The sequence below is a fragment of the Gekko japonicus genome, unplaced genomic scaffold (genome assembly GCF_001447785.1).
Source record: "Gekko japonicus isolate JY-2015 unplaced genomic scaffold, Gekko_japonicus_V1.1 scaffold672, whole genome shotgun sequence".
Classification (NCBI taxonomy): domain Eukaryota; kingdom Metazoa; phylum Chordata; class Lepidosauria; order Squamata; family Gekkonidae; genus Gekko; species Gekko japonicus.
This window is the reverse complement of record NW_015161423.1, coordinates 706899-722513: the sequence shown is the minus strand read 5'-3', so window position 1 is coordinate 722513 and position 15615 is coordinate 706899. Positions and strand designations below refer to the sequence as shown.

The 15615-nt window shown below is 43.2% G+C and overlaps 1 protein-coding gene across 1 annotated transcript in view; it reads right to left on the bottom strand.

Annotated features, from left to right (window-relative positions):
• COL13A1 (collagen, type XIII, alpha 1) overlaps positions 1-15615 on the bottom strand; it is a 308444-nt gene that overhangs the window by 118337 nt on the left and 174492 nt on the right. The window contains exon 19 of the mRNA XM_015428404.1: positions 3839-3865. Within this exon, the coding sequence (XP_015283890.1) occupies positions 3839-3865 (27 nt within the window). The remainder of the gene's footprint in view (positions 1-3838; positions 3866-15615) is intronic.

The following is a 15615-nucleotide window of genomic DNA, read 5'->3' as shown; positions in this document are numbered from 1 at the left end:
TCCTGATATGCCCCACTGTGGCAGCTTTACTCATCTAAATAAAACCTTCTGAAGGCACCATCCTGCAAATGGTAAAATCAAGTTTCCAGTACCTGAGCATTCTCTTTTGTGGCTCCTACCTGCTTAATGAAGAAGGCAGGCTCCCATGCTTTTAATATTTCACAGAATGTATAAAAAGGAATTGCTCAGGAGGCAATTTTTATATCAGGAATAGGGTCACAGTTAATGTTTGAAATTTTAGGCAGTTTTCATTGCATTGTTCATTGTAAATATTATAAAGTAAAAGGTAAAGGTTTCCCTTGCTTGAAAGCCAGTCAAATCCAACTCTAGAGGTTGGTGCTCATCTGTTTCCAAGCCGAAGAGCCAGCGCTGTCTGAAGACTTCTCCGTGGTCATGTGGCCAGCATGACTAAAAATGCTGAGGTGCACGGAAAGCTGTTACCTTCCCACCAAAGTGGTACCTATTTATCTACTTGAAATTTCTTGCTTTCAAACCGTTAGGTTGGCAGGAGCTGGGGCCAGAGACGGGAGCTCACTCTGTCACGCAGCATTAGGGTCTCGAACTGCCGAACTACAGACCTTCCAATCTGCAGTTCAGCATCTTAACCTCTGAGCCACCGCAGCCCCTGTTATAAATATTATACTGTTACACTAATCTTCTAATCCACTTTTGTTGGATTGTTGGTTATATTATTATACAGCTCTTATTTTAAGAAGATAAGAACATAAGAGAAGCCAATGTTGGATCAGGCCAATGGCTCATCCAGTCCAACACTCTGTCACACAGTGGCCAAAAATACCAGGTGCCATCAGGAGGTCCACCAGTGGGGCCAGGACACTAGAAGCCCTCCCACTGTTGCCCCCCCCCCCAAGCACCAAGAATACAGTGCATCACTTGCCCCAGACTGAGAGTTCCTATCTATACATTGTGGCTAATAAGCAACTGATGGACCTCTGCTCCATATGTTTACCTAATTCTCTCTTGAAGCTGTCCATGCTTCAATTAAATTGTATAAGCCACCTTCAGACTGAGTGAGAAAGGTAGACTATAAATGAAATAAGTAAATAAATAAACATATCTCAGCAAGGTGATTACTGTGGAGCAAACTGCACAATTTGACTGAGAACAATCAAAGAAAGGGTGAAAAAAGACAATAAGAACACAAATCGCTACTTCTGAAGCCACAAAGTGGGCAAACATGACAATTCTTACGTCAGTGTCACAGCAGTTTAATTAAACACTCTTTTTGCAGAAGATATGAAGAACACTCCATCTTAATCTACCTTCAGCACTTTCTCACTCAGACAAATGAAGACCAGGTGCACCTTACACTCAGATAGCATGTTATAAATACATCAAACAGAAAATGACTTATTGTACTCATCTTCTTTCTCAGCAGTTGATTTCCCCGCAACAGTGGTATCCTGATTTAGGTCCACTTTACATAACACACACTGCAATGTCAGCTGAAGGAATCCAGGTTGCCATTTTGTTTGTAGTGAAATAGTTGTGCTTCACCACAAGTCATCAAGAGTCACCATGTCATTGCAAACCTTCCCCAAATAGGTGTTGTGACTTTTATTCTGTGATCAGCCATTCACTATATTTTTAGCCTGTCCTCCTTTCAAGAAGCTCAGGGCAATGTCCATGGATTGTGGTGAATTTGTGCTTTCTATCCCGGTATTCATGTCAAGGTTTCTCATAACTGGGCTTGAACTCCATACATGCTCAGAAAGTCACAAAGGCCCCTGCCACACGGGCAGGAAACTGCAGAGGAGAAGAGTGGCTGTTTGCCCCGGGGCAAACTAACATGCAGTAAAGCGATCAGACCTACTGTGGAGGTTCTGTGGAGGTACTGTGGAGGTTCCATGGCAAGGGAGAGGTGCCGATCACAACACACAAAGTGTATCTTTCTGGCTAGCAGAAAATAAGGAGAAAAGGGGGTGGGAATTATTCACATCCCAAGTGTGAAGCCATCCTCCTATGCCATAAATGCAAATGGCCCTAGACAGAATGACAAAAGCCAGGTCGCACCTTAGCTACAGAGCTTGGGAAGGACAGATCTTCCTTTTGAGACAGGAAAAAAAGAGGGCCCGTAAAGGGAAACAATAAAACCCCTGGACATAAGGAAGAAGGAACCATTTTGACTACAAGACACTCAAATGCAGTCTATAGGTTCACCTGGACTCCATCTTGAGCACATGTGGCTGAGACCACAGGGGGAGACCACAAGATTTGAATCAGCCTTTGGAAATCGCACATCACCACTTTTCTGGATCACTAAGGTCCTATAATTTTAGGTTACAGCTAAGCGTATGCTCAGAAGTGCAAAACTTAATTGAATGAAGGCCATCCATCTAGAAAAAAAAACTGGGATCCTGTAAGATAATTTATCCAAAATTGACAGCCTCTGAATTGTTTACACATTCAAGAGATAAATCCTGTAGAGTTGAAAGTCAGCAACTCACCCTCCAGTTCACCCCAGGATGGTCACATAGAACAACTGTTAGACTGGTGTCCCAGATGGGAAGATGTTACGGTTTCAAAGGGGAACACAATGAACTTCATAAGGAGGTCACAAGTTAGCTGTGGTGAATAAACACCTTGGAATATTTGCACAAATAGGTTCATTCTAGAACTAGTGTAGTAGCCTCAGGCACTCTTCTATCTCATCATGTCATGCTCAGCTACAGTGGACGATTGGGGGGGGGGAGGGCCTACCACAAATTTCATGTTCTAACCCTTTCTTTATACCATTTTTGTCCATTATAGGTTAAATCTGATTTATACACAACTGGTACAAAAATAAACTTTAAATGTATATATTCCATGGGAAAATGAAGAAACAGAAAATGGCATGGCCATGGGCTTGATTTGCACAAAGGAGAAGTGAAAACGAGCTGGGGACTTATGACTTGAAGGTAAGGATGCAAAATGTAGTCACATTTCTATTCATAAGCTACCGAACTAGGACTTACATGTCTTTGGGTTCTAATGGCTGCGGTCACACGGAGCAGTAAGCACGCAAGAGGGACTGAAGAGAGGCGGAGTTTCCGGGCGCGATCTCACAGCAACATCTGGGGAGCGTAGAGCTCCCATGGCTGATCCGTGGCTACCGGCCGAAGACGCGCAGTAAAAAACTAGTACCTCCGAGGTACTAGTTTCTGGGAACTGCGCAGCAAGGGCGGGCGCCTGATCGCGCCCCTGCCGAACTCCCGTGGCATCCGGCGCCCGCCGGGTGGTTCCCCCCCATGCCTCTAGAAGCGGCCAACAGCGCGTGCGCACAAAGGCACGCGGCATTAGGGTCGAGGGAGGGCCATGGGGGGGCTGCAATGGGGGCGAGCGGTAGCGGCCAGGCAGAGAGCGGGCCGCGTGTCCCGGGGGAGGGAGGGCGGGCAGGCGGGCTGCTGGTGGGGAGGGGGGATTCGGCGGGGTACTCCCCCTCCCCTTGATCGGCACCTCCACCGTAACCACGGGACCTCGCCGGGACCTCATCGGTTCGTCTGATCCTGCTGCCACGAGGTATTTTGCCCCGGGGCTAATAGCCACGCTCCCCCCCCCCGCAGCTTCCTGCCCGTGTGACCGCAGCCTACATAGTATAAATAATGAGAAAGGATGCGATGAAGAAAATAATTAGCAGGGAAATAAATTTCATTCTCAGGCCATGACAGGAAGAGGAAAATGTAAAAAAGGAGAGGAAAGATTAACATAAACTGACTCCACTGAACATCTTCACTGATAAGACATTTGTGACCACAACACCATCAATCTCCTTAACAGACTGAAAATAAAATAGAGACAAAGCAGATTTACCAGTAATTTTCCTTAAGCACAATACCTTTGCTCCTGGGATCCCTGGTTCACCCTGCATTGGGGGGTGGGGGAGAGAAATATAAACAGTTTAAAAAGTGAAAGCGACCCTTTCTGTTTCACAGTTAACAGGCAAAGTGAGCTTTTCCTTGACAAAGGATTCATGCCAGAGCACCACTTGACAGCATTACTTTAATTGCTATTTACATTTATTCAAAGAGTATCACCAAGTCTCACACACCAGGTGTCTGGGTACAGATGAAACATTTGCTACTGCAAAATTTGATAAAGCTTTAATTGGACCAGAAATTTTAGAAACCAGTTAACCTGTAGAAATAAAAATGGGAAAAGCTGGGAATATTCAGGCTTGAGGGTAGGACCAGAGCCAGATACAATGAAGACAATTCAGGCTTCCCAAATCTGTGTTTCTCTTGTAATGCCAATGTAGGAATTGTGGAGTGGATATTTGCTAGGGTTGGTATGGAAAAGGGAATTTCTTTTTTCCAAAATAACAACGGCAAGGGCTAAAATTTCAAAAGGGTACATTGATTTCTCCACATGGAGAAATGAAAGAGAAATCCCTCTTTTAAAAGAGAATAAGAGAAATCAATGGCTACCTCTTTAAATAGTGTTCTCCTGTTCTTTTTCTCTCTTTTAAAACAGGGATTTCACTCTAATTTTTCTTTCTGGAGAAATATCAATGCAGTTGTTTTATCTTACATGCCACATGATGGTGCTCTAGCAGGAGAATGTGAAGGTCTGGGAAGACACTGCCTGCCTCTGGGCATCTACAGAGTAAAACTCTGATATATTTCAGAACCTCCCTTCCCTTCCTATCACTCCTCTCTTTGAATTTCTCTTTGATCAAAATGGAATTGATTGGAAACTGACTCCAAATTCCTAAAAAGAAGGAAAGATATGGATTGTTGGACTCCAGTGAGAAAATGGGTAAAGAACAATTAAGAGAATATTTGTTAACATTAGTATTTTGCCAGGGAGAATCAGTATGTTAGAATGATTCACAACCCTCTTCAGCTCCTGGTTCTTCCCTGTACTTAGAACTCCACGGGTCATTTATATCCAGCTAGATTCTAAAACTAGAATTTAGTCAAATTTGGGGGGAAATAGCAGCAGGCTAGGGATGGGTTGGGATGGGGTAAACTTCCAGAAGGAAACAGGTAAACATGAATAGGATTAAGCATCCCCAGTCTCTCTAACCCTCTGTATTCCCTAACATCTCTGTGAACGGTCATAGCCACAAGAACTTCTTGTTAAGTCTCAAGACAAGCTGAAACAATGGACCCCTTATTCATAGTGTATAGAAAAATAAGCAGGAACATTTAAATGTGTTAACAGAAGCTTCAGGTAAAATTTTTAAAAAAGTAAACTAAGGTCCCGGTCACACGGGCTGGAAAATGCAGGGGGCGGGAGCGTGGCTGTTTGCCCTGGAGCAAAGTAATGCGCGGCAGCCTGATCACATGTCCCGTCGAGGTCCCGTGGTTAGACCGTTAGGTGCTGATCACACGGCTATCCTGCAGCACGGCAAAGAAGCGGCATGATCACACCGGCAATCGCTAGGCACCGCTTCCGTGGCAAACGGGATTTTTTTTTCACACCGAAGTTTGCACATGTGCATGATTGTTTGTGCGCATCCTGTGGAGACTTACAAAAAAACCCCACATCCGGTATGCGACGGGACATGGACGGGCACCAGATGCCATGGGATTGAAGCGGAAACGCAATCAGACACATGCCCTTGCCCCGTTTCCAGGAAACTAGTACATCGTATGTGGTAGTTTTTTACTCCGCATCTTCAGCGAGAAGCCACGGGTTAGCCACGGGTGTACTACGCTTCCCAGATGTTGCGGTGTGATCGCGCACCGAAAATCCGCCTATCATCCATGTCTTTAGCGTGGCAACTTCTCCGTGTGAACGGGACCTAAGGCTGGAGACAGAAGGTAGTTTCAGCCTAGGTGTTTAGGCTGAAATTGCCATGATTCATTCACTGTTTTACAGAGAATCCAGATTATATGATTGTCAATTTGAGTTTGAATGTGTTTCTGCGTTGGTCTTCTGTCTTTTTCATACTTAATTTGTGGCAACTTTTAAAACATAAAATACAGTTGTGCAGTACCGTGTTGTCCAAATCTGTAATATCTTCTTAAATTTTCCTTTCTTTTTCTTCCAGTTTAATTAACTACTTATTGTTGTGTTATAATCAGCAGAATCAATTGTAAATTATCAGCTTTTGTTTTGGGAAGGAGAGCTTAAAGTACTGTTTTTCATTTGTAGACAGCCAAGGATGATGCTCTTTATTTATTTCCTTTTTATTATCCCTATTTCATAATCATGATATTACTATCTTAATCATTAAAAAATTACAGACTCAAGCCCCCACCTCCCAAAGAGAACAAAAGCTGGTATTTAAACATTGATAGGAGTGCCATGAGAGAACTGATCACCTGTGAGAAAAACAGTAATTGATTAGGCTACAACAAAAAAATAAAATGTAATTGCAGGAAAAATTATAACCTTTTCTGAATGGGATTTACTTCTGAATGGGATTTGTTTTGGATTTTTTTTTGCAAACTTGGGGTTACTCCCAGTATTGCAAAAATATTCCACCACCACCCCAAGTTGTACAGGGCTCCATAGTGCAAAATTTTCTGATCCACATTCTAGGGTCATGTTTAAAATTTAGATATAAACATATCGCGAAGTTCCTGTTGGAGTGAGTGACTCAGCATACCTGGACATTGGGGTGTGTATAAGTGTTAACTTCTTGGATGGGATATCTGTCTCTCTCTCTTTGTCTTAACCTGGGAGCTGCCCTCTGACCCCGTCGTCTCTTTCTCTCTCCCCATTCTTCACATGGCTCTTCATGGAGTCACATGTCTCTACAGGTCTCTCCTTTAGAAACAAAGACCTCATACTTCAAGACATATGATGCCAGGTTAGTTGGCCACTTGTAAGAGGGAAAGTACTCTTTAGATTAGGTTTCTCCCTCTTCTTTCAACTACAAACTGAATCTACTTGAATAAATGTAAGTTTTACTTTTTGCAGTATACTTCTTGGGAGATTTATTTATTGCATTCAATATCATGATTCTATGACTCTGTTTTATTAACCAAGTATCCTAATAGTTTCTCTCATGGTTGCATTGTAGTATAACCAAGATAAACCATGGCGGGGCTATGAAGATAGGAACAGTTTTGATTCTCAGTAGTTAGGCTCACAACCAGGTTCATCCCCTGTCCCAACAGTATTTCCTATTACATCAATAAAACAATGCATTTGGGGGCACTGCTGTAGTCAGAACAATACCTACCATCCACACCTAACACTAGGTGGCCCAAACCAAACCAACAGAGCTTTCACAAGAGATCTACATGCAAATAGTCTCACATAGCAATATATACATTCTGCCTCCAAATATATACCTCATAGTAATGTTGTTAGTTCTATATAAGAACGCAGCTGTCTAGTCAATAAGAAATGGTATTCCAATTATCAAATCATTGTTCTGGTTGATCTATCTACAATACTTATACTGTCTCTGTAACACTAGAAAAGGAGCTGAGGTGGCTCAAGTGGTTAAGACGCTGAACTGCAGTCTGTGGTAGGTCGGTAGTTCAGCAGTTCAAGACCTGAGTGTGCCGCATAACGGAGTGAGCTCCCGTCTCTAGTTCCAGCTCCTGCCAACCTAGCAGCTCGAAAGCAAGAAATTGCAAGTAAATAAATAGGTACCACTTCAGTGGGAAGGTAACAGTGTTCCGTGCACCTTGGTGTTTAGTCATGCCAGCCACATGACCACGGAAATGTCTTCGGACAGTGCTGGCTCTTCGGCTTTGAAGAGATGAGCACTGCAACCCTAGAGTCGGATTCGACTGGCTTTCGAGCAAGGGAACCTTTACCTTTACCTTTACCACTAGAAAAGTTTATGCATTGTAACGTAGCAACTTTGGGCATACCCCATCCAAAACACTGATTTATTGATACATGAATGTTTCTTTTGGGCTCTAGTTCTTAAAATAAACTTGAGGACATGTTAATGTGGTTGGAATCAACTATCTGTAACAGTTTATTTAATCTGATGGCTGTACATTATGCTCTTATTCTGAATAGATATGAATGTAAAGATTTGGATTTTGTTAACTACACTCTTTTCTATGAAGGATCTTAGCACTTAGTCTCTCTTCCTGAAATTATAACTTCTCCCATATGACAAAACAATGGATGTGGTACTTCCAAGAATGCAATGACTGCGGAATGATACCACATTCATAAGGAATTTTTAATTATGTGTGTATCCTTATCATCATCTTCTCACCTGTCTTTCAAAAATACCAGAACAAATTATATGTTCTCTCACTTCCATGAAAGCTGTCCAGATTTCAGGACAGTGATATAAATCTGTTAGAACCTTTATTTAAATAATTATTTTTTTTCTTTCTAGGATTTCTTCATTATCCCTTGCTGCCTTGGGGACCCTAAGCTGGGGGGAAAGGCGGAATAAAAATGTTTTCAATTAAAGAATTAAATAAATCCTCATTCTGGTTTATCCATCTGGACCATTTCATACTTTTAGGTACATTCATCAGGAAGTCACGATTGGCTGCAGTTCCCCATAGAGTTGGTCTCTGCATAATGGGTGAAGAGGCTTTGAAGGCACATTTTTGTTCTTGTTTTCACTACTCCCAAAAAACTACTATTTGGCCCTAGATTGATACCATATTTGCAATTCTGCCCTTCCTCTTTTAACCATGCCTTTATTCTAAGAGATGTCACTTGAGTAGAAAACTAACCTTCATCCCTGTCACCAAAATTCCAGGAACCCCCTGACAGGAAAAAAAAGAAAAAATAGAAACACCTTGACTGAAGCAAAATCAGGCATTCTTTGGGAAAGAAAGTTTTAGAGAAGCAGAGGTTTGTTTGTTTGGTTTTTGGCCAAAGCACACAAAACAGAATGTAAAGCAGAAGCCTGAAGCCTTGGGAAATGGACAACCCTAGACATGTCAGCAGTAGAACTGTTTACTTAAAACAAGGTCTGCCCCAACCAAATATAATGCAAGGTCTGAGGTTTACAGGAATAAAGGGTATGTGAGTGATTAGAACTAAAGTCTCACCATTCAAGCTGCTTATATTCCTATGCTCTCTGTTTCCAAACACTTTCCTCTCAGCAGAGCTTATTTCCACTCCCTGGCTGAGGAGAAAAGTGTCTGAGGTAAGTTATTGCTGAGGGAAGGTTACAGTTCCCCTTACCTGTATGCCACTTTGGTTCTAAAAATCAGCCCCTCTAGTTTCACCTCAGCTCTAAACAAATTGATCCATTGTTGTATCATTATTTGGCCCTCAACAGCTCCTTCAGTAATGGTGAGAATATTCCCAATTTTTTTTTAATTTTTTTTTACTATACTGTTCAGGTAAAGCAAATCTGTATAATATTTGGATATTTTTTTAAATATCCAGGCTTATAACATTTGGCAGTAGACACTATCAGGCTGTCGTGTTGTGACTCTGAGTCCCTCCCCAGACCTCCAAGTGAGTACTGAGGTATCATGGACTCAAAATGTAGCTCAATTCACATGATCGGTACTTCCAAATGATCAAAGGAAGGATGTGCAGGCCATTGTAAGCAACATCCCGATAACATTTGTTATAGTCTTTAGTCATATTTGACCATTCCATATAGATCAACTCAGTGATGCTGGTGTGGAACAAGTTGACAGAATGAGCCAGCATACACAAGTGAAACATCTTCCTAGTGAAAGAAGGATAAAGAGAGTCTCTGGGAAATACAAATGATAAAAATTCACTAGGCAAAATCATAGTATTCAAACAAGACTTGTGATGAGTATTCATTGGTCTTTATGCTGAAGGGGCCCCAGTGGGTAACTAGGCTAAATATTTGCACATTTCACATGTTAGTATCTGTTAAGCTTCTCAGTGAGAACATCTGATTATAACAGCAAGTACAAGAAGAGAAGTGAGAACAGATTGAAAGATTATTAGAAAGGGAATAATGCATATTTGGTGAACTCAGTGCACTACATGAGCAACAAAGAGACCACCTGAAGAAACAGAATCAGATCAAGGAGGGCTTGCAGACATAAGGAGAGGTGTGAAGCAGATGGGGACTGAGGAAGAGGGAGAAGGATCATACCTCTCAACTTTCTGAAACAGAATGAAATCAGGGACAAAGCTAAAAAACACAAGGACAGAAGATGGATATCAGGGATTCTATGTAATAACAGGTGAAAGAAACAGTCAGAAATGCACCAGATGTAAGTAATGTTTAGTAATTGTGGGCTAGAGACATAAAGCAGATTGTATGCATATAAATATGTATCATTGAAGAGATGGCATGTCAGTCCCTTATAAATGAATTTAATTCTTCAGTTATTTCAAAAAGTTTATTCTGTTCTAAAATATGCATACTTTGTCAGATATGGAGAACAATTTAAACTTAAGCACAGTCATGAATTTAAACTTAAACATATGCTTCAATGTAAATTCTTAGGAATACAGAAGTTACATTGAAGCACATGTTTAGCTTTAAATTCATGACTGTTTAACCTTGATTTGTAGCAGTCTCTCTATTTTCACTAATTTATATTAACTTACTGCCTTAGTTCCCTACTGATCATGGTTACTGATCACACACTGAAGTTTTATCTTGTCACACAGTGATTTCAATGAACATCTTGTAGGTACATCTTTTCTGTCCCTTGTGAGTCCTACTATTCAGGAATAGGCATGCCATTTGTTCAGGAAAACATTTCTTCCTGAATCTTCCTCTTTTGCTAAATTCTACTTTATGCTATTATATTTTAAAAGCAGGAAATAATTGTAATGAATATGAACAGAAACATTAGAGACATCACACTGGTACAATCTCTGAAACTCAGGAAGCTAGTTGAGAGGTATGGGTAAGTGTGACTGGATAAATTAAAGCCATTCCTTGCAGAATACCTGAAGTCCTTGTTTTCCTGGTAGCCCTGGCATGCCCCTCTCCCCCTGGAAGAGGAAAACAAAATACAGAAGATGAAGAAGGAAAGGGAGGGGGGAAATAGAACTCTCCCATGTGATCACAAAAACAACAGAAAACTTCATATTCTGTAAGATATTAAGAAGCTCTGATGCGGTAGAGTGGAAGACAACATTTCCTGTGCTTATTTTTGAGAGGAGAATTTCTCATATAGCCAAAGTTTTATCCTTGATTCTAATACTGAACATCTGATATACTAAAAGCCACCATGCTGGTAAAAGTATTTATTTAAAAGATTTGTCTGCCACCTCCGTAGGCCTGCTCAAGGTGGCACGAAAACAAGAACAGAGCAAAAATGGTTTCACCATTATTTGTCTAGTAAAACTTTCTCCTGAACATCACAAATTAATGCCCAAATCAAGCCAGCATCTGGCTATGCCAGCAAAGAGCACTTGGGGTACTATGTGGCAGAAAATGGCATCTCTCTATTGACTTCTCCCATATAATGTTTATAATCATTTACCTATGCAGTGATATGATTTTATCACATGGTATGTTTCCCTGCCTCTATGCCTCAGTATTGACTATAGCTCACACAACACTTTGTGAGTGATTTTATATCCTTCAATGGAGGGGAAGAGAACTTGATTTGGGGATGGCACAAAACTGTGTCCATAATGTGCGTAATATCGACCAATATCCACATCTTTCACCCTGAAATAAATGTTCTTCCCATATTAGATGCATTTCTGTGACCTCACCTTCTCTGATGGCACTTCATATATTTAATGTATTTATCTACTTCAGTTATACCCTAGCTTTCTTCCCAATGAGGAATGAAAGCAGTTTACATCATTCTCCTGTCCTCTGTGTTATTCTCAGAACAACCCTGTGAGGTAGGTTAGGCTGAGAGTGTATGACTGATCTTTGTGATTATTTGGCACTGCAGTATCTGCACCTGGGTACAGAATATCTTTTAAGAAGCAACCTTAAGAAGAGGAAAGTATAAACATTAACGTTAATATTAGGTTGTATATGACAATGATGGCAACTAAACTTAAGGTTGTATAGTAAGTTCATATTAATTAGTGGCTGGAGCGTCAGGGAATTTATGTCCCATTTTGTAAAATTATTTTCAGGTTAGAACATTTGGATGAACACTGAATTGCTTCTACTGAGCACAGTGCCCTAATAAACATGAGTGTGAATAACCTCATGCAACCAAGAGCCTGACATTAACAGGTAAGGTATATTTGTTATCTTATTTTATTTTATTCTAAACAAAACACTCATGCCTAAATAACAACCTTAAAAGGTTCCACATAGTCCAGTCATAGATATCTTTTCATTCATTTCACAAGTTTCCCTCAGTGGATAATTTTGTGGGTGACCTATAGATTGAATCCATGGAACCCAGTCCACCTGACACATATGAGTCATAGAAGGATTATACCAGACTCTCTACTGACTAGTAGGGACAGTGCAGTTGGTATTACTGCCTTCAATAACACCGCTGACGTGAGACATTCTTCCCCCTCATCATACTATTTGTTATGTGTGTGGATCTTCTGTCATTCCTGTACTGTGAGCTAAATAATATACCCCTGTCTATTTTTGTAAGTACAGAAAATTAAATATGTCTCATGCAATGAAACTGCAAAGTTATGTAGCAAGATGAGTAAACCGTGAAATTTTGATGCAATCTAGTACAAAGCTAATAGATTTGAAGCAAGGATAAACAGGTTGCTTGTAACTGGTGTTCTTCGAGTGGTCATCTGTGCATTCACACCCATGGGATCTAGTGCGCACGCGCTGGATCAATCGGCATTGTAGCAAGTTCTTTTAACGGATTTTCGCACCCAGACCTTGGGCATGCGCAGGAACCCCACCGTGCATGCCCAGAGGGGAGGGTGCGGACATCCCGCCAGTTCCTTCAAACCGCCGCAAATCAACCCTGTTGAAAATGTAGAAGCTGACAGCAGCGGGAAAGGAGGGCGGGTGGTGTGAATGCACAGATGACCACTCGAAGGTCACCAGTTACAGGTAAGCAACCTGTTTATCTTCGACGTGGTCTCTGTGCTTCACACCCATGGGAGATTAGCGAGCAGTAGCCTACCTGGAGGAGGGTGCTGGCAGGTCCTTTACTGTGTAGCCGAAGATAAAATGTGATGTCTCATTTTGGTATTAGAGTTTTTGTGGACGTCTAGGGCATAGTGCCTGATAAAGCTGTTAGGCGTGGCCCACGTAGCGGCTTTGCAAATGTCCATCAAGGGCACTACCTGGAGGAAGGCAGTGGAAGCTGCAACAGCTCGAGTTGAATGAGCCCTTATAGGGCCGGGCAATGGCTGTTTGGTGATCAGATAGCAGAGGCGTATGAGCCCCGCAATCCACTTTGAGAGGCGCTGAGCCATGATGCGAGTCCCCAGCCTTGCTGGTGCGTACGAGACGAATAGTTGGGAGTCACGTCTCGCTGGGCGGGTTCTGTTTAGGTAGAACAGGAGCGCACGCCTCACATCCAAAGTGTGTAACAGTCGGAATTTCATGTCCCAAGTTGCGAGTGGCTCAAAGGGTTTCCTCGTGAGCTGACGAAGGACTAGAGGAAGGTCCCAGGGAACAACAGGAGTTTGTACAGGAGGGTAGAGATGCAATAAACCTCTTTTTAAAAAAAGTTTTGAAAACGGATGTGACAACGGTGTGCATCCGTCAACTTGAACACGGTAGGCCGAAAGTGCGGCCAAATAAACTCTTAACGAGGAGTGAGAGAGTCCCGAGTCAGTGAGGGACAGGATGAATTGGAAAACTTTCTCGAGACCCACGGAGGTGGCTCGAGGGGCATCGTCACCCAAGTGGTAGACCCCTGCTGACGGGGTTATCAAGATGGAGTTCGCTCCATCGCTGATGATTTTGCGAACCACTCTCAGAAGTAGGGGTAGCGGAGGGAACAGGTAAAGAAGCCCTGTGGACCACGGATAGAGGAGACCATCCCCTAGAGACTGTGGGTCCATGCCACCTCAACTGCAGAACAAAGGACACTTTTTGTTGGTTCTGGTGGCAAAAAGATCGACTTGGGGAACTCCTCACCTGCGGAAGAGTGGGAGGAGGTAGGTTGGGTTCATTTCCCACTCGTGAAGGCTGGGTCCTGCTCGACTCAGATGGTCTGCCTGCACATTCATGCGACCTGGGATGTGTATGGCTACTAGGAAAACGTTGTGGGCGATGCAAAGGTTCCACAACTGGAAGGCAAGGTTGCAGAGGCGTAGGGAGACTTGTTGACATAACTGAATGCAGTAGTGTTGTCTGTGAGGACCGTAACACATTTCCCCTTGATCAGAGGTAGGAAGCTGTTGACAGTGAACTGTATTGCAAGCAATTCCAGGAAGTTTATGTGTCACTTCCATTTCTGCGTGTCCCATTTGCCTCCGACACAAAGGCCCATCATGTGGGCACCCCAGCCTGACAAGGAGGCATCCGTGGTAAGGGTGATTTGGGGTGATGGAGGATGGAAGGGTGCTCCCTGGAAGAGATTGGAAGGGACAGTCCACCAAAGTAAAGACTGTCGTATATTGGGAGGGGGGGTTAGGACGGTGGTATGTGCGTTTTTTGGTGGGTTGAAGTTGCGGATAAACCAAATTGGAGGTGGTGCATTTTTAGTTTGGCAAAGACCAGGACCGTCATAGTTGCAGCAATAAGGCCAAGCAGCCTCTGTATTTTGAAGGCCGTGACTGAAGATTGGGTATGGATGACAGTGGCTAGGTGGATGACGTCTGCCGCTCTGTTTTGTGGCAGGTAAGCCATGCATGTCTTGGAATCCAGCAGAGCACCTATGTATTGTATTCTCTGGACCGGTTGAAGTTGAGACTTTTCCCGATTGACTTGCAGGGCCAGGTTCTCCAGGAGTGCCGGTGTCTCGTTGATGTCTGAGACCAGGGTGTCCCTGGAGAATGCTACCAGGAGCCAATCGTCGATGTACGGGTAGATGGAGATACCCTTGAGGTGGAGGAAGGTCACAACAACAATCATAGTCTTTGTGAAGACTCTTGGGGTGCTTGAGAGGCCGAATGGCAGGGCTACATATTGGTAATGCCGTTGAGCAATTGCGAAGGATAGGCAGGGGTCTTGTTGTAGAAAAAGAGCTGCCGGAGCTCATTAGCATAACTCATTAGCATAACTTATTTGCATATGCCACGCCCCCTGACATCACCAGAAGTGACAGAAGGCCACACCCCCTGACATCACCGGAAGTGTGTCAGAAGGCCCGGCTACTTACCCTCCTGCTTCATCCTCATTCCCAAACGGAATGAGGATCGAAGCAGAGGGCGGGGTAAAGAAGGGGGCGGGGCTTCACCACGTGACCGCCCCACCCCCTAGAGGTTCTCTTCCGGAGCTCCGTACCTGAGAGCCCCCCCCCCACTAGAGCCCTGGTCATGCCGGCCACATGACCACGGAAACATCTTCGGACAGCGCTGGCTCTTCGGCTTGGAAACGGAGATGAGCACCGCAACCCTAGAGACTTGGAGAGGTGGGGAAGGGGGTGTGGAGACGAAGACAGGTGTGATGGGGTTCTGGTGGGATTGGATATGGTAGCCTTGGGTTAAGATGGATGTCAGCAACCACGGATGCTTCCCTGTCGGGATGGGGTGCACACATGATGAGTCTGTGCGTCGGGGGCAAGTGGAACACCCACGAGCAAGGTCGAACATAAACTTCTTGGAACTGCTCGCAATTCAGTTCACGGTCACGAGTTTCCTACCAATAATCAAAGGGAAATGTATTACAGTCCTCATGAACAATACCACCGCGCTCAGTTATATAAACAA